Source organism: Grammomys surdaster, unplaced genomic scaffold (assembly GCF_004785775.1).
Source record: "Grammomys surdaster isolate TR1022 unplaced genomic scaffold, NIH_TR_1.0 220, whole genome shotgun sequence".
Classification (NCBI taxonomy): domain Eukaryota; kingdom Metazoa; phylum Chordata; class Mammalia; order Rodentia; family Muridae; genus Grammomys; species Grammomys surdaster.
Window position 1 is genome coordinate 829,892 of NW_021604665.1, and position 19,646 is coordinate 849,537.

The 19,646-nt window shown below is 50.9% G+C and overlaps 1 protein-coding gene across 3 annotated transcripts in view; it reads left to right on the top strand.

The window, feature by feature from the left end:
* Fbln2 (fibulin 2) overlaps positions 1-19,646 on the top strand; it is a 55,939-nt gene that overhangs the window by 6,989 nt on the left and 29,304 nt on the right. For 2 of the 3 annotated variants that reach the window (XM_028773056.1, XM_028773058.1), the window contains exons 1-2: positions 4,497-4,564; positions 12,056-13,347. In XM_028773056.1, coding sequence (XP_028628889.1) covers positions 12,069-13,347 — 1,279 coding nt within the window. In that variant the 5' untranslated portion in view covers positions 4,497-4,564; positions 12,056-12,068. Of the gene's footprint in view, positions 1-4,496; positions 4,565-12,055; positions 13,348-19,646 lie in introns of those variants that run through there. The other variant, XM_028773057.1, reaches the window with a different exon arrangement.

The following is a 19,646-nucleotide window of genomic DNA, read 5'->3' on the forward strand; positions in this document are numbered from 1 at the left end:
ATTGTGTAGAACATATGGAAAGGTAGGTAGCCAAAGGGGAAGTTCTTCTGAGACCCAAGGATCAAGGCATTGAGAAAGGTGACCTCAACATACAGAATGTCTTCTTAACATAACCTGCCAGTACACTCCAGTCCCTGACATGCACACACACATATGTACACAAGAAAATACACAGGAACACCCCCTATAATCACATGTACCCATAGACAAGCACTTCCTTTTATTTTAATTTTGTTTATGAGTGTCCCTGTACGTGTGCATGTGAGTAAGTCACCGGGTTCTTCAGCCTCCACACTACCTCCCAACCCTCACAGGGCCACGGCGATGGTGCAGGGGAGTATTTCTGGGGCTCTGGGCCACCTGCTTTCATGCCTTGCACCCATGGGTTGGGTTTGCCTTTGAGCCCCATCTTCAGGGACACAGTTTGGTCTTGACCCCTTGTCTCTGCCTCAACAATGGTGGCCTCGTGGCAGGATGGGAGGTAGGGTAGGGTTTCTCAGAACCTTGGCCTGGTGCTTGTACCAGGGCTGGGACCAGATCTTGCCAGCACACCACCTGCTTCTCTGGCAATCTTGAGAAATACCCAAATTCCAGGTATGTGCCAATAATTGTTACTTGGCAAAGGCCCTTGGGAGTTGTAGAGGAACCAGCTGCCCTCTCCCTTGGCTAGCATCTCTGTCCAGCTGTGCTGGCAGCTAAGGAAGATGGGTGCAGAGAGCCAGTCAGTCACAGAAGGACCCAGAAGGCTGTATGGTCTGGGGAGAGGGGAGTGGCTATGCTCAACATCCAGAGTTGGAGAGCTGACTCTTATTGAGAAAAGGTGGGAAGTGGCCAGGTGAACCGGAGCCCATCACCTGTGTGGCTACACACACACACACATGACCCTAGAACTAATCTTCATGTTTCTCCCAAAAAGCCTTTGAGAAAAAAGGAAAGACAACTCAGAGAGAGAGAGAGAGAGAGAGAGCCAGAGGAGGTGAGAGCTTGACCCAGCCCCTGAGTGGCTCTCCCTACCCAACAAATGTGTGAGTAGCTTGTCGCATAGTGGGCTCTTGCTGGACCTGCAATTTGTGGATGGGGGAGGCCTCTGGCTCTGCAGCCTGGGCTGCGAGAGACTATGGGTCTGTCACTGGCAGCCATGTTGGCTCCGACCCCATCCTTGAAAAGCCATCTTGTTCTCTAGGAAGAGATGGTCTGGCCCTTCTCAGGGGCTTGAATTCCACAGTGTTGGATTTTATTGCTCTTATTTCAGCATCTAGAGATGTTTGTGTAGAATTTTCTTTCAGCTCTTGCCTGGCAGCATGGAGAGCCATGCTGACTTCCAGCCTTGTGTGGCTTCTGGCGTCTGATGCACTTAGTGAAATGGGCAGTGAGGTCTTCTCTTGTACTGTCTGTGTCTGCTTTAGATTTCTGGATTTTCCTGGTTTTATAATGGGAGGAGGGGGAGGCACATTCCATTTTCAAGGCCTGGAGCAATTTTTAAAACAATCTTTTAATAGGATGGAAATTTTGAGGGGCCCTGTCTGTGCTGTCTCATGCTGGCCTCTGTCAAAAGGGCTTTCCATTTCATTCTCGGGCTCCTGTGAGGATGGTGGTGTTCTCCTGAACTGGGCTGGAGGCTGAGCTCAGAAAGCCTCAGCCTCTCACCGACAGACACAGCAGGGGAGCTCACAGTGCTGGGACCTCAACAAGGCCTGTCTGACTCCAGGGCCTGAGCTCTGGTACTGGTCCCTGGGGCAGGGAGCTGTCTGAGGTGCTGGCCAGTGGTGGAGCCTCAGGCTGTGTTGGGCAAGTAAAGAACTTTGACTCAGAACTTCGCTTGGTCTGTAACATTGATGGGCAAGCTTGACTCTTTACCCTCATGCATATAGCCACTGTCCACTGGCCTATAACTCCATTCATTCCTTGCTGATGTACCCAGCCACCACCCATCTCCATCCCCCACGTCCTCATCCACCCAACCACCACCCACAAACATACTGAGCCATCCATGAATCTACCTTCCCATCCATCTGTCCTCCATTCATCAGCAGCCCACCTGCCCAGCTCTTTGTGCTCACTAGTATCCATTTTCTTATCCACATTTTTTGGGGATAAGTTCATGTATCCGTCTATTAGCTCACCTTTTCACCCATCTATTCTTCTTTTGATCCTCTCAGCTAACTAGCCACTCACCTGTCCACTGATGCACTCAACTCTCCACCAAACCATCTGTCGGCCCACCCACTCACTATCTACTTGTCCACTCATCCACTTATTCATTTACCCATCTACCCATGTACCCAGTAACCCTCCCATACATCCATATACCCAACACACACACCCAATTCACCCACCTACTACCTAAATATCCTCTCGTTCATCCACTTATGCATTCATCCGTCTATCCACCTCCCCAGCCTCTCACCCACTTTCCCATTTATCCATTCATCCACCCATCCACCCATCCACCCATCCATCCATCCATCCATCCATCATCCATCCATCATCCATCCACCCATCCATCCATCATCCATCCACCCATCCATCCATCATCCATCCACCCACTACTATCTACTAACTCCCCCTTTAGCTACTTCCTAACCCTTTGGGCTTGGCTTTAAGCATGGGATCGGACTAGGGGCTGCAACTTCAGAGGAGAAGCATCTCAGGTTGGAGTAATGATAAGAGGAGGGCTCAGGAACCAGGACGAATCTTCTGATTTGTTAGGAATTGGTTCTTTGGAGGGCTCCAGAGGGAGGCAGCTTGGGAGAGATGGGTGGCTTGGAGAGTGATTTTTGGACTTTTTCATTTCAATTGGGAGGCCAGGTACAAGTAAGTCACTGTCTCCACAGAATAAGCCTGTATGTCTATTAAGACTTGTGAACTAGTGACAGCCTGGTCCGAGTTAGCTTGGGTTAGCTCATTGCAAGGTTTGGCTTTTCAATTAACTTTAGGTGTAGCTAGTGCAGGTGCCAGGCAGCTGTGGTCCTCTCTCCCTCCCTCTCTCTTTCTTTCTCTCTCTCTCCTTCCCTCTTTCCGTCTTTCCTTCCAGCTGAATTGGTTCCAGTGTCCTCAGTTTCCTTCTGAGACCGGATGGCTTTAGGGATTCTTGATGCCTCATGCAGGGCGATAGACACAGGTTGCTCTCCACTGTCTCCGCTGAGCTGGGTCCTGTAAGCTCTGACTGACTTGGTGTCCACCACTGAGCACTGTTGCATGGGAAGTGAGGTGTGCTGAATTGCATGCAGTGGGCCCCAGAGGGTAATCTAGGGGCTGTTCTTACAGAGGGGTGTGCTGGGTAGTCACATCCATCCTTTCTGCCCCACAGAGCTTCAGTGTTTACAGAGGGCACTGAGTGGGATCAGTGGAGACAGTCCAGGCAGGCGGACCCAGAGCTAGCTCCAGGGAGGTCAAGGGTGCACAGTTGTAGGCTGGATGGAGCCCCAGGTAGGAATGCTGAGATCAGTCTTGGCCCAGGCAAGCTCTTCTCACTGCTCCACCCTGGGACTGCTTCCGCTTTGTGGGCTTTAGTAACAGGGGAAGGCATGGATGGAGCGCCCCTGAGCCAAAAGCAACATTTTCTTTTCTCGAAGGTTAATGAAGAGTGCTGGGCGTTAAGCTGTGTAATTTTTCACCTGCTTGTCCTGGTTATGAGATTAGCAGTTCATACCTATGAATCCAAGGGTCAGCCCTCACCCGACACTTGGCAGAATTTTATCCTTTTCTTTCTTAGGGAGGAGTGGGAAGGGAGGGTGAAGCCTGGCTGCTCTATTGAGAGTTTGTTTATCCAACATTCTCATGAGCTCACCCCTTTGAAGGAAAGCCCAGGGGCTGGAGAGAGGGTGAGGAGCTGCCTGGCACCCTGAATCTCACATGGGGCCAAGTAAGCTTATTCAGTTTTTTTTTTAAGATTTAATTTATTATTATGTAGATCAGGCTGGCCTCAAACACCTGAGCTCCAGCATTTCTTCTGCCTCTCAAGTAGCTTTGACCATACGCACGTCCCACCACTCTGGGGCATGACTTAACCCATGCATTTGGACCCAGCATTTCCCTCCTTCTCTTCCCAGAGTATTGGGGGTTGGGTGTCCTATAACCTTTCACTCACCATCATCAGCTTCCACATTACTTCCTGGCCTACCCCTTTGCTCCAGTTCTGTGCCTCAGAGGACCCCAGACTCTCCCCTCAGTCCCTGCCGATTCCTTCCAAGCACCCTTGGTCTGTGACCAATCACACCATCCTGTGTTGTGACTCTGGGTCACAGGAAAGGAAGGAAGTAGAGCTTCAGATAGAAGGCAGACTTGATGACAGTTGGTAGTCGTACGTGGCTTCACATCGTTTCCTATCTGTCCATTCCTCAGCTCCCTGCCCTCTTTTGCTGCCTTTTTCTGAATGACTTGTTTTTTCTTTTGTAAAGCATCTTACAGAGGAAAAGCACACATACAGAATGTGCTTCAGCATTGGGGTAGAGCAGGAGAGCAGACCCTTGGGTGGCACCACCTTCATGAATCAAGAGTCTGTACCGGAAAGGCAGTATGGCTCTGTGGGTCCTTCTTCCAGGAGACTTGGCAACAGGGAGAGGTATGTCGTCCTATAAATAGGGGTGTCCAGCCTTTTGCCATTGTTGCCTACAGTTGTGTTGGCTGACCAAGCCAGCCCAGTCAGTCAACAGGTTCTCCAGTGCAGGAGTGAGGATTAAAAAAGAAAAAAGCCAATTAGACAACATTGTAGCATGGCCCCAGCCAGTTCTGAGGCTGAAGGCTGAGGCAGGTTTATTTTTTTTCCTCACTTTTCTTTTAAATCATTTTAATTACATGCAAGTATTTAGGTCAGTTCTAGGTTGAGGAACCAGCAATACAATAGATACAAATTGTCAAGGAACAAACAAGGCAATAGACAAAGTCCTCACTCCCTAGATCACTCTCCCGATTACTGTTTCTAAGGACTCATCAGGATGACAAAAATATCTGAGCCTACTTCCCTGTCCTAGATCACAGCCATATTCATGCCTGAGGCCTACTTCTTTGTTCTAGCCTAAGACTTAGATTCCTGACTGAAATTACTTCTGTTTTAGCCTAAAATTAGATTCCTGCCAGAACTTTCTTCCCTGTCATGGCCCTATGTCAGATTCCTGCCTAAAGCCCATTTCCTTGTCCTTGGCCAATGTCCGATTCCTGCCAAGCAGCCCCAAAAGCTCTCCATAGTGGGCTCATTCACAGATCTGCTGGACGTGCCCACTTGGCAGACTGAGTTTTTCTAGATTTCCTGCTTTCTAGGACTGGGATTGTCCTCAGACCTTGGAAGGGAATGCGTGCAGCTTCTCTTTGAATTCCAAGCATGCTGCTACCCAGTGTCCTCACGTAAGAGCGCGAGCCCCGTGCTCTGCTAGACCTGTGTGACTAAGGTCGTTCGCACCGCTTTTCCCTTGCCCTTGATCACCTACTTTCTTGTTGCCCATTTCCCATCCCCTGCTGTCTCTTTTGCAGCCACCCACAGGGCCTTTGCACATGCATTTCTTCTGCCCATTGCCGTCCCCCAGACCTTTGGATGGCTGCACATTTTGGGAGGGGCTGAGTCTCAGTTGGAGTGTGAGTGTGCCTCCTCAGTCTCTTCTGTCCTCTTTTACCAAGAGTGTGTCTAGTTCTCTGTCACAATCTCCAAGTGTCTTACTGATTTCTTTCCTGCTTTTTCTCTACATTAGGTTTTTGGTTCCATAAAAGTCAGAGTCAGTCTTCCTCTCTCCCTCTTCCTCTTCCCCCCTCCCTCTCCTTCTTTCTCTTTCTCCCTTTCCCTCTCCTCCTCTCTCCCTCTCTCCCTATCTATATCTATCTATCTATCTATCTATCTATCTATCTATCTATCTATCTACCTATCTATTTGTTTGCTTTCTGGTTGTTATTGTTGATAGTAGTCCAACTATGTAGCCCAGGCTGGCCTTGAATTCATGATCTTGTGTCACAGTTTCCAAAGTGCTGGGATGACAGTTATGACCCCGAGGGAGGAATTCTGTTGTTCTTGTTCACTTGGCATCTTGTCCCGTCTTGGTATCTGGCACAGGGCTGATGGGGGTGAGGTGGAGAGGTGCTTGCTGAACTGAAGGACTTGGGCTCCTGTCGCCATTCAGGTCTCAGCTCACATCCCTTTATCACTGTTTCTGATTGTGGGCCTCATCAGCGAATGTAGTTAAAGGAGATAAGCATGCCCAGGCCCTCGCAGCCTGGGGTCTGGCATTGCCTGAACCTGACTAACTTCAAAGCTCCCAACTAATGGCCCATGCCAAGAACAAGCTTGTTTTCTCAGTGAACTAATGACTTCCTCTTATCAGACGAGGAGTGCCGGGTCACCCTCTAATTTCCCTTTTGGCACTGCCTGCCAGGAAGCTTTCTACTAAAGTCATGCTTCAGGAGCAGTAGTTGCTTCCTGTCAGGTCTTCCCTATCCCCTCTCTGTGACTTAGTCATTCTCTTTGGGCTTTTGGCTTTGGAGTGCATGTGTGTGTTGGTTTGTTTGTTTGTTTGTTTGTTTGTTTTGGTAAAATATCCACACAATTTTTCTCCTTTTTGAGTGTGTGGCTCAGCATCACTAAGAGCAGCCACAGTGTTGCTCAGCCCTCACCATTTCTGTCTCTAGACTCTTTAATCCTGAACAGAAACTCTGGCCATTCAGTACCAGCTCCCCCCACCCCCCTGTCCCGTGTGTCCCAGCATGCGCCAATCTGCATTCTGTCCAATTGCTCTGTGTAGCTTTGTAAGTGGACTCTTTAGTGAGTGTAAATTTTGACCAGCTTGTCACTGGACATCATGCCCTCAAGGGGCATCTGTGCCAGAATGTCCTTGCTGAGGCTGGTGGTCTCCAGTGTCAGGATTAGTTGGTTGTCTTTACTGGCCTCTGCCAGTAGGCAGCATGCGGTGGTTGAGTGTGGGCATTTGGGATTAGTTTTAAAATATATGGTCTTATCTTTCTGGACCTTAGGGGAACCCAGGATAATCTGTGCATTTAAAGTAGGTTCTGGACAATTTTAGAACCAAGCCACTGTCAATGCTTTTGTGTGTGTGTGTGTGTGTCTGTGTGTGTGTGTGTGTGTGTGTGCGCACGCGCGTGCTCATGCATGTGTTTATATGTCTCTGTGTGTGTCTGTGTATGCATCTCTCTCAGTGTCTGACTGTGTGTCTAACTGTATGTGTGCATGTATGTGTGTTCTGTGTGTCTTTGTATGTCTTTGTATATGAGGGTCTGTGTGTATATGTGTTTTTCTGTGTGTGCATTTGTATGTCTGTGTGTGTCTCTGTGTGCATCTCTTCCTCTGTGTGTGTGTGTCTGACTGTATGTGTGTTCTGTGTGTCTTTGTATGTTTTTGTATGTGTGGGTCTGTGCAGGGCATGTGTTTGCTTTTGTCTCTTTATCTGTGTGTGTGTGTATGCTAGACACAGCTCTCTGGATGGCTCCAGTTCCCTTCACCTGTTGTCTCCCCAGTTGTCAAGTGTTGGTCACTAATGACTCACACCTGTACCTTCTCCAGCTGCTTGCTCTTGGCTGGCAGGTGTCTCCTCATCTTGGCATAGCTGTCCCTTGCCTTTGGTAGGGTGAGGACTGAGCTCTGGAGCCCCTACCCTGCAGGATCCATTGATAGCATGGTGCTGCACTGAGGCTGGGACCCTGGTTTCCCAGGAGCTATGACCTGCTGAGGCATGCATTGCATATACAATCCATATTCCAGACTTGAGACCAACGGAGACTTAGAACACATTTCTTAACATTGAGGGTCTTGAGGAACTGTAGGCTGTTGGTTGGATCTGAAGAAACAGACACATTGAGGGTGACTAGAGGCTGGACACAGTGGCAACTGACTAGAGGGTGAAGAAGGCAAAGGAGAGGAAGAATTACCCTGAAGTCTAAGGCCATCATGGCCTATACAGTGAGTTTCAGGCTATCCAGAGCTACATGGTGGACTATGGCGGACTATGTCACAAGCAGAGAAGAAGCCTAAGTCTTTGTGGAGTCAAGACTGGGAGCTCTCAGATCTCACGGAGAGCCAGTGAGGCTGAGTTCTGCCAGAGCGGCTGTGGCAGTGTGGACAGTTCGGTGTCATAACACAAGGTCCTGTGGGAGGAACTGTGCTCAAATGGGCTGGCTGCTGGCTTGCTGTCTCCTGGATGGATGTGGGGATGGGTCTGGCAGCCTTGGGGTGGCCCCCTGGCCAGGTCAAACTGATTCCTTTTGTTCCAAGTAGCCAACCAAAAGGGCTTGCATGTTTATTTCCCAGCTGTCAGCCCAGCTGTTTGCAAGCCCCAGGGTTTTCTGTAGCTGCCTGTCATTTAAGGGAGATTCCCTCCAAATGCTTGAGAAGTTTTAAGGCATACAGCGCCAGGCTGAAGTTTTCATCCAGAGCTGCCCATCTAGTGCACGCTACTAGTTAAAACAGGATTTCAGATACACAGCAAATGAACATGTCCTAAATATTACAGGGGCATACTTACCCTAAACTAGTGTTCAGTGCTATTTTGAAATCCCAGCATGACTGCATGTCCTGGGTTTTTATTTCTTAGTTCTAACAGGCCTCTTCTTGTCAGAGTCAGAAGTTGTCAGAATGGGAGAAGCAAAGGACTCATCTTACTGTGTAACTCAAGTCACATGCAGAATGCTCTCTTGTTGACAGTTTCAACTCCTACAACTAAATTATCTGCAGCCAACCATGGTCTAAAATATCAAGTAGAAAATCTCAGCAGTGAATATTACAGGTTTGAAATGGTGTGCATTCTGGGGCAAGTGATGACATCTAGTGCTCTCCTGCCTGGGACCTGAGCCACTTTGTCCAGTGGATCCACACTGTGTTCACTACCCTCTCGCTAGTCACTTAATAGGCTGTGACGGATCTTGTCTTTAAGCGGTCCCATGCCACTTAATCATAGTCCCAAAGAACAGAAGTGCTGACAGGAGAGCTGACAATGGTAATCAATATGCCAAAGAGAGGGATGGAATGCTTGTTGACAGGAAAGGGGTAAGGTTTGCAATAAAGGAGGAAGGTTGCTTGCTGCTGAAAGTGCTTCCATTTAAAGTCACAACATGTAATCACCACAAACATGGAGATGTTTGAGATCTCAGGCACCCCCCTGGGGATCCAGGGATGTTTTCTCAGATGACAAGGGGGTTGCTAGGGACTGCACACAGTCTTTGTCAGGACCCTGGGCTGCCGGCATCCCACTTGTCCCTTGTCAGCAGAAGTCTGGCCTGCTTTTGCCACTCTCTTCCTTGCTCACCTGTCACAAGACCTCCCAAGTCTCCCCCTCCCATCCAAGTTCCTTGTCTGTCTCCTCTGCTCCTGCCTCGAGCCTGTGCACTTGCTGTCCAGAACTTGAAGCACTTTGCCTCCAGCAAGCCAACCAGCCTCAGTCAGATGCCACCTCCTGAAACCTTCAGAAACCTTCCCTAGCTCCCTGAGATACCAGGCTTCCCGACTCCTCCCAATTTCTCTTTATTTACTGTTTTAAAGAGCCATAAGTGCCTAGTACAGGTGGGCACCCACCATCTACCCTCAGGGCTATCAACTCTGGGAGGTTGCTAGGCTGCGAATCTGCCTTGCTGCTGGGGTACCACTGGGAGTTGGGAACCGGAAGGGGGGCATCTGTGGTCTGAGCGTTCCCTCAGGGGTTCTACTGGCCAGGCAAGAAGGGGATAGCTGAGATAGGGGCAGAATCAGGTTTGGTTCTGAGTGGTGGAAGAGAGAGAGAGAAGGTCTTCTTCAGGAGATTTAGGCCTGGTTCTTTACAATGAATCCCCACTTGCACTGCATCCTTGATGAAGGAGATGGTCCTTGTTCATCCAAATCTTTTTATTTGATGGAGGATGTAAATGCATAATTCTTACTAAGGGTGAACTGGGGATTAAATATCTTTTGTGGAAATGAATGCCCAGGAAGGCTCAGGGCCTATCTAGATACCTCAACAGCATGGAGAACTCCAGGTTTTTATGCTACATTACCGATTGTCATGGTCTTTTCAGTGGGGTGTCATGGTTACGTGTTGCGGATCAGGTAGTTTGGCAGGGAGCTGGCTCCCCACCTGCCGTTCTCAATTCTGAGATTCCTTGGGGTTTGAGCCTACTCAACCTTACCAGTTCTTCTGTCTGGTGGTACGGTCCACTTGTCCCACTGGAGGTCAGCCAGGAGGCCCATCTTATTATTGACTAACTCTCAGCCCCTGGACGTTCCTAGTACAGATTCCTGGTGCCTGCAGCTGGTGCCTTCAGCTGATAGTGACCAACTTGCCATCATTCCATTGCTGCCTTCAGGGCTCAGGCCATGCTGACAGACCATACTTACCCCGGCTGGTCTCAGAGAGAGCTGAGCAACTGAACACATCCATTCTTTGGAAAGCTCAGTGCTCCTCTGCTCCTTTCTCACCTCGGACTTTCCAGAAGTTAGCATCTTCTCAATGTTTGAAGTGAGAGTAGGATGTAGTGCTGCAAACCTGTTACTACCCCAGTACTTGGGAGGCAGAGGAAGGAAGATTCTCTTGGGTTCAAGGACAGCTATGAATACAATGTGAGATCTATCTCTATAACAAGGGTATCTTCCCTTATAAAATTGGATCAGGGAAGGTTCAGGGACTATACTTTGTTGTATTTTTTGAAAGATAAAAAAACAGGGCTGGGCTTGCCCAATTAGTAAGGCAGGCACCAGGACCTCGGCTCAGTGCCATGTCCCTGTAACTGCAGCTCTGGGGAGCCAGATGGGAAGAGGCCTGGGGCTCAGTGGCCAGCAAGGCTAACCCAGTTGTCAAGCTCCCGGCCAGTGAGGGACCCTGTCTCAAAGGAGGTAGACAGCATTTCTGAGGATAAAATCTGAGGTTGTTCTTTGTAATCACACACATGTGCACTAGGCACGTTTACACATATACACGTGTGCACGCAGGTGTCTCCCCAGAATATTTGTATGAATGTGCAGTTGTGTACACATGCATATACACATACATACCTGTGTGTGTGCACCTGAGTGCACTCGAGTGCAGTCACGTACACACACACACATGCACACATCAAATAGGTACTATCAGAAGGAACTGATGGTGTGAAAGCCCCCATTTGTGATTTTAGGGGATTGTGCTGTCCAGGGACTGCCCTGACGCCGGGTCACTCGCTGCCTGTGGGGACCTGTAACTTTTGCAGGAGGGAGGATTGGTGGAAAGATGGCATTTGAGTGGTTGTGGAGGACTTTGAGGAGAGCGTGGAGTGAGAGGCTCCTGGAAGCCAGACAGTCTGTATGCATGGAAGTGGCTCCTAGACCACACTGGTGTCCCAGGGAGACAGGGAGGCACGGCGGGGAGACAAATAAGCTGGGCATCAGTCAGGACAGGTGGGGGTGTTGTGTGGAACAGCAGAACAGTGAGAGCTGTGGTCTTGGCAGTGGACAGAACAGAGACAGTAAGGCGCTACAAGGAGGTGGCAGGAGCATCCCAGGTTGACCTTGAAGTCCCAGGGTCTCATGGGATAGATGATCTCGAGCTCTGGAGTCTGAGGGCTGGGGGTACAGTATACACAAGGTTGGATGTCTGTGCCACCCTGCAGGGGGTCTGTTCCTTCCCAGCACACTGCCCTCCACCCCCACGTTACCCCCTGACTAGCAGTCAAGTGTCTGGAGGAAGAAAACTGTTCTGGTGGCTGTGTGCAGACATAGGCTTGGGAGTGTGTGCAGGATGACCCATGGGTATATCTGGGTGACTGGGCACGGGGAGGACACAGCGACAGACTGAGTGAGCATGCACTCATGTGTACTCCCTTAGCTTTACCTGTGTGTGAGACTGGACTAGATGACTCAGAAGGCTCAAGTCACCCTGAACACACAGATGTGAAGCCACATTGCTTCAGCACCTGAGTGACACATGCTTCTGTTCCTGTGTCTTCCGTGTATGTGTGTGTGTTTGTGTGTGTGTGTGTGTGTGTGAAGGAACATGAGTGTGGGTTAGGAGGGCATGCCCAGAGGTGAAGGTAGCTGCGTGCTGTGTGTAGACATGCTGGGGCATGCACCTCATCTCTCTCTGTGTCCTTGGTGTGACAGGCTTTGTCTCTATCCTTCCAGGGCCTCTTGAGACATGATGCTACTCCAGGGATCTGCAGGAGTGTGGCTGGCATTGGCTCTGGTCACAGCTCTGACTTCGAACCCAAGCATGGCCGTCCCGTGGCAGGACTGCACAGGTGCCGAGTGTCCCCTGCTGGAGAACTGCATTGAGGAGGCATTGGAGCCAGGAGCCTGCTGTGCTACCTGTGTGCAGCAGGGCTGTGCCTGTGAAGGCTACCAGTACTATGACTGCGTACAGGGAGGGTTTGTGGATGGCCGTGTACCAGCCGGCCAGTCCTACTTTGTGGACTTTGGCAGCACTGAGTGCTCTTGCCCACCGGGTGGTGGCAAGATCAGCTGCCAGTTCATGCTGTGCCCCGAGCTACCACCCAACTGCATTGAGGCAGTGGTAGTGGCTGACAGCTGCCCGCAGTGTGGCCAGGTGGGCTGTGTCCACAGTGGCCGTAAGTATGCTGCTGGCCACACCGTCCACCTCTCATCCTGCCGGGCCTGCCACTGTCCTGACGCTGGTGGTGAGCTCATTTGCTACCAGCTTCCTGGTTGCCATGGGAACTTCTCAGATGCTGAGGAGGGTGACTCTGAGAGGCAGTATGAAGACCCCTACAGCTATGACCAGGAGGTGGCTGAGGCAGAAGCTACTGTGGCCATTGTGAATGAGGTCCAGGAAGGTGCAGAGGGCCCCCCAGCTGCTCTGGGAGGTGGGAATCTGCCACCGTCCTCCATCCGAGTAACCCCATGGCCAGTCGCCCTCCCCAGACCCACAGCAGCTACTGCCCTGGGTCCCCCAGCACCTGTGCAGGCCAAAGCCAGGAGAGTGACATTGGACACTGAAGAGGAAGAGGAGGAAGAAATGGAGGAGATAGTGGCCACTGAGCCACCAGTAGCAGGTAGTCCTGGAAGGCTGGACAGCTTGCCCACAACATCCCCAGCCAGACCTGATCTCCCTGTCCAGGAGAAGGAGGCTGAAGCCAAGGCAGGACCTGAGGAAAACCTTATTCCTGATGCCCAGGCCACTTCTCGAAGTGTCATGCAGGAGGGTGCTGCACTTCTTCCTAGGTCAGGCCTGCCTGATCTCGGTCCATCTCTGGACACTGCCAGCTCTTCAGAGGACCCAGTAAAGTCCAGCAGTCGCCCCACTCTATCTACACTGCCACCTGACCGAGCCCAGGTCTCACCCACCCGAGAGATGCCTGAAGAAATACCCCAGCATCCACAGTTGCTACCTCGGTCCCGGGCAGAAGAAGACACAGACCCCAACTCAGTGCATTCTATCCCCAGAGGCGATCCTGATGGTAAGGCCCTTTCCTGTGTTCCTGCAGCGCCTGTCGCTGACTATCCTTTGGGTTCCTTGCAACTGCCATCTCTCAGGCCTGGGACCAAGTGATATGAGTTGGTGGAGGTTCCTGTGGCTGCCCTCATGCAGGCCTAAAACAGAGTGGCATGGGCCAGGGGAGGTCTCAGCCATTGCTTTCTCATAGATCTGAGACAGAGGGGCACAGAAAGGTCCTTCTAGGAGGACCTAGGAGGACCTTCTAGGAGGCACAGAGCCCCTGGTGGGCTCTGGCTGAAGGCACAGAAGGTTTTCTTCATCAGAGTAGAGCCCAGTCCTGCCTACTAGAGTCCAAAAGTGTCTTAGCAGTAATCACAGGGCTCTGCAGATCTAGATGGTCAACTGCCTGTGAAGGCCCTCCTACAGAGGCCCCACTGTGGGCTGGTGGCAAAGGGGGCATGTTCTGTTGTGGCTCTAACTCTGCTGCTCCTTCTAGCAGGAGTCTGGTTAACACATCAGTCTTCTCTTCTCATTGCTACTACAGTGGTTCACACCTTAGACAAAGTCGAAGCTAAGGTCCCTGTAGTGACTACATGCCCTTCTCATCTGCCCAGTGGCCTCTTCACCTCCTCTCCTGGCCCATCATGCTTCCACAGTCAGCCCAGGCCACCGGATTCTTGGCTGGGCAGCCTCTGGCCCAGGGGCCTTTGCATTTGCTACAGCTTTTGCCTGAGATGCTCTTGCAGGTGTCTGGATGACTTTGTGCTTTGCTCTGTTCCAGGTCACCTCTGTGACCCTCCTTCCTTCCTGCCACTTTGATCTCTCTCAGTCACAGCTTACATTATACACAGAATTACTTGGGTCCTTGGTTATTGTTTTCTGGTATTCAGCATCACACAAGCCAGATTTTGTGCTGAGCCCAAGGGCTCCAGCCCCACTCACACACAGTCGGTGCTCTATGAATGTTGGAGGATGGATGGAACTGGTGGGAGACCATGTCTACCTCCTCTCTTTCTTATTCTTCTTCACACTAGTTGGCTCCTGGGGTCCTCATACCACCAGTACCTCTGCTTCCAGCCTGCTTTCCTTTCTGTGACTCCCTGCCTGCAGCCTGCTGGAGAGGGGTGGCTATATGGGAGGCCTGTGACTGACTGGGAGCCCCAGTTATTCTCCACCCAGCCCTGAGCCTGGAAGTGCAGGGAGCAGGAAAGGTCTAATGGAGAGTGTGTGTGTATGTGTGTGTGTGTGTGTGTGCGCGCGCACGCGTGTGCGCTTAGTGCCATGGGCCTGCAGTCTCTGGGTTTCCAGAATAGAAACAGCCCTGGCTTCCCTTAGCTGCTTGTTGCCAGTGGCTCTGTGGGACCTGGGACCAACCTTGTACCTTGTGGATCTTTGTGCCTGTCTTTCTCAGATGTGTTTGGCCTATGGTGTTGGTGAAGGCTGGTGGAAGCTAGGCCTGGAATACCTTCATGGACTGATGGGCCATCCTAACAGGGACCCAGCTCATGCAAAGGCTGGGAAGACTATAGTGAGCAGGGCCAGGCCAGAGAGGATTCCCAGCCACTGTCCTCTCGATTAGCCTTTGGTTGAGCTTCCCATGGTTACCACATCATGTGCTGACTCCATGACCACGGGCAAACGGCTCGGCCCCTTGTATCTCAGTTTCTCCATCTGCAGACAGTGTAGACACCCTGCTTTGAGGCTCTTTTGAGGCTGCAGTGAGCTCATTAGTGGCTGTGGTTGGCATGAACTGAGTGCTCACTGAGGATTACGAGATACGGTACTTATTTTATTCCCATCTGCTCTTCAGTCACAGCTCTCTCCTTAATCAGGCATTTGTGGGGCCCTGACTATGCCAGGGGCTGAGCTAGAGAACAAGGCCATTCCCTTAGGGGCCTAGCAGAGTAGAGTGTGTTAAACAGATAAAGGTGCAGCCAGCGGGGGCATGCAGCTGGTGAGGGTGGGTGACAGCAGGCCTTACCCAGGTGGAGCTCTTGATGGCCTGCCAAGCTTTTGAGGAAAGTGGAGTCTGGAACTGAAGGTCTTCAGGCTGCTCTAGGACAGGAGTTTGGGAGCCATGGGTGGGGGAGGGGCTGGAGAGACAGTTTCGCCCTACACGACCCTCTGGGCTTACTGAGAGGCAGGCCGGAAATGACCCCAGCCCAGTTGCCATGGCAGCCCTGGGGCCTGGAGAAGGTGGTTTTCATCCATCATCCAGGCCCATCTAGGGCGGGGATCCTGCCTGGGAGTCAGAATTGTACCAGGGATCCCCACTGCCTCAGCTGGGCTGTCCCTGCCTCTGAGCATGTCCAGATGTGGCCTAAATGGAAGCCACATGCTTGCCTCTGAGCCATGGAGAAGGGCTCTGACGTCTGTTTCTGCTGTCATTCAAGAGACTTTGGGAGGGTGCTGTCTCTGATGTGCTGGTATAGCAGAGGGAGCCACAGAAACAGCAGGAGGTGGCCCTGACCTTGAAGGGGCTGTCAGAAAGCCAGGCAGGAAGGAGTCTCTTCCTCAGGGGCCTCACTCTGCAGGGCAGGTGTCTGTACACTGGTGCTCAAATTCAGGTGCCAGCTTCTCTCTGACCATCTTCTGGGTACTCAGTGATTATTAAGCCTTTTCATCCTCACCAAAGCCCAGAGGGTTCCAGAGAGCTCTGCCTTCTGGCCCGAGGACACGGTGATAAGAAATAGCAGAATCAGGGTCATCTTGACATCTACATTTCGATTTGTCCTATGACCCAGCCTCTAAGATGCTGAATACAAATTGCCTAGGGAAATCCACATCTCTGCCCTGGGAGAGCTCTAGGTGACCCGGTTGCTTTCCCAGGCTCAGCGGTCAGCAGTGTGAAGGCTTCCGTGAAGGGAGGCTAGGGATGAGGTGGCAGTGCCCTGTGCCCATCTGGGGGGCTCTGACTTCTTCTGAGGATAGGGAGGCTTTCCGGAGGAGAGAGTGCCTGTGTTAGTGTGGCTCCTGGGGTGGGATGCTGTGAGAGGGGGGCTCCAGGTATGGGGAGTGTCTATATAAAGCCGCTGCCACCAACTGAAGTGAAATTTTGTTAAGAGGAGGTCCTGTGGCTTATATGAGGAAGAATTGTTGGGGAAGGGGAACTTGGGGCTCTGCTAATCTCTGCCCTCCCTACTGCCAGCTCACAAAGCCTAGGCATTGGAAGCACCAGGGCTGCTGGTGTGTGTGTGTGTGTGTGTGTGTGTGTGCGCGCGCGCATGTGCACATGCTGGAGGTCCAGGGCATCTCCAGCTTCTGCAGCCTCTTCTGTCCTCAGCAAGGCCCTGACTATAGCCTACCAGCTGCAGCGAGTGTCTGAGCTTTGGAGACAGGGAGGACCTCAGGGTCTGTGCCTTCCACCAGCTCTGGATACAAGACATTTGAGAAAATAATTAGAACCGTATGGACCATACAGTTTGGTCCTTATGCACTAAACAACAGTGTGACAGCTGTTCAGACTGCATAGTTATACGTGACTGTAGTCTAAAGATGATTTAGAGTGTACAATGGCCATGTAGAGGCCAGGCAGGCTCGTGTATGGGACTGGAGAATTTGGTATTTGGGGGGCTTTGCAGGAGTTTCTTGGGTCCACTGCCAAGGATTACTTAGGATCCTGAGGGATGACTGAGCAGTATGATCCTGGTGCCCTGCCTCTGGTTTGCTGACCTGCCATCCTTGCCCTCATTGATCTACCTGTCAGCTTCTGTAGCAAACATCCTTGTGATCACCATGGACTGCAGACACTGGAAATGAGACATTCAGGATGTTAGCAGATCCACTTCAGCTTGGCATTGTTGACTGAGAGGCAGGTATGATCATTCTGGGCCCACATACCATAGGCCAGCCCTTGGGAAGGCAAGTAGAAGCTGTCCTTCCCACCGAACAGACTGGTTGCTGCTGACCCTTGATCTCAGCTCTGGTGTTGCTGTCAGTGGTTGGCAGTTGGACTCTGGCTGGTTACTCTGAGACCATGTTTGAAGCATGAAGAGACAGCTGTGGAAGACACCACGAGGATATGCCATCTATAGAGTGGGAAACTGTCATCCCAGGTCAGGGAGCTTTTCTGTAGGTCATAGCAGGGGTGGTGGCAGATAGACTCTGCCTCCATGTGAGAAGAGTGGGCTCTAGATCCCATGGAGGACTCACAGGTAGCTAGCTCATCCAGATTCCCTAGGCTCTATCCTCCCCATAGGCACTGGTTACATTTTATAGTTGTCCCTACAGTGAGGGTCTGAAGGCAAAGATGGGCCTTTGGTGGGTTTCTTTAATTGGTTTGTTTTGTATTGAGACAGACTTTTACTCTGTAATCCAGTCTGGCTCTAAACTTTGCCATTCTCCTGCCTCAGTTTCCCAAGTTCTTGGATTATAGGTATTATCCTATTTGCTTTCTATGATAAACACCAAGATCAAAAAACACTTTGGGGAGGGAAGCATTTATTTGGTTTATACTTCCAGGTCACAGTGCATCACTGAGGGAAGTCAGGGCAGGAACATATGCAGAAACCACAAAGGAACACTGTTGACTCAAACTCAGACACATGCTCAGGTAGGTTTCTTATGTCGTCCAGACCCACCTGCCTACGGATGATGTAGCCCACAGTGGGCTGAGTCCTTCCACATCAATCATCCGTCAAGACAATCTCTCTCAGACATGGCCTCAGGCCAGTCTGATCAGCTAAAATTCCATCTTTCCAAGTGACTCTAGTTATGTCAGGTTGACAGTACAAACAACCCAGCACAGATGTACACAACCATGCCCGAGGAATTAAGACCATGGGAATCAAAGTTTCTATAAAGTTTCTGTCATTTCCATAAGTGGGATGTCCCCATGATGTCTCCCGGGACTGTTACTCCACTAGGACCAGGTTTCTCTAAATTTTCTATTTCTTTAATGTCTTTCTTTAAAAGCAGATTTACTGAGAACATATTTATAGCCATAAAGTCCCTTGCATTTGAGTGCATAGTTCAGTGGCTTTTAATATTTTCCCAGTTATGCAAAAATCATTTAAATCTAATTACAGGATATTTCCATCATGCTAGAGACACCATGTCCTGCCCCAGTGTTCACAGCCTCTAGCTGCTACTCACTTCTCATTTGCCCATTGGAAGTGTAGACTCCAGATGGTCTAGAATATTCAGAAACCTCTCTAGCAGGATTTCCAGGCAACATGCCACCCTCAGGGCTATAGAGTTCTCTCTCTGCCACTTTCCCACGCCATACCGCTGCTGGTCCTTCTGGTATTCTTCACAGATGTTCCCTCTGCCGGCCCCACCTGGTCTCATCACTTTACACGGTCTGATTTCTGCTCTGCCTGTTCTCGTTTTTGATGCCCGTCGTCTCGTCCTTCCACTGTGGTCTTGCTTCTGCTCTGTTGACTTGTTCCTGCTCCCTGTTGACTTGTCTTTACTCACATTGACTCGTCTGTGCTCCATGGTTTCTCATGCTTGATCGGTTTGCTCCAGCCTATCCCGACCCACAGCTGAGGAGTGCAAGGTGATCCTGTGTGCAGACTCAGCACCAGTGACATTGTTGTTTTTGATGCTCTCCATAGCCAGCCCTGTCAGAGGCTGGCCAGGCCCAATGACCAGATGAGAGGTACTTCGAAGTCCTCAGAAGACCCTGAGGGATGAACAGTGTTGGGAGATTGGGTGAGGACTTTTCCTATACCTGAGTGTCAGTCCTCAGCCCTGTGGCAGGGGCTTCAAGGGCCCTTATTGTATTTGCTCCCCACAACAAAAGCATTTTTCTCTTGATCCCCACAAGGGCTCTTGTCCTCTGGTCCTGCTGAGAGTCTCTCTAGCTTGGATGACTCAGCTCTCTCTCTCTATCTCTCAACTGTATAACCTTCAGGCAATTCACTTGGCTGCCCTGTAAAAGGAGTTTACAGTGGCCTTACTGCCTCCTTCATCTGCCTTTGGAAGGCAGCATTCTTTAAACTCTGCAGGGCCTCCACCCCCATGACCACACAATGCTTTCCAGCTTAGTGCTGCACTACACTGGGAAAGAGCCCAGTTTAACTCTCAGAGAGTGGATTCAAGCCCCTGCTCCTTCTGGCTGTGTGACCTCAGGCAAGGGACTCATCCTCACTGAGCCTCAGTTCTGTATCTGGAGACATAGGAAGTCCCTGTTAGGTCTACTGATGCAATGGCCAGCTCAGAGCGGCTGCCCACAGCTGTGTGGTGTGTTCCCTGCTTTCTCTGCAGCGGGGTTGCTATGCTCTGGGAGTACAAGGAGGATGGATTTGTACTTTTGTTTGAACAGATCTGTGTCTGTTTCTGCTGGTCAGAAGCCTGTTCCTCTGGCTACAGAGCTAA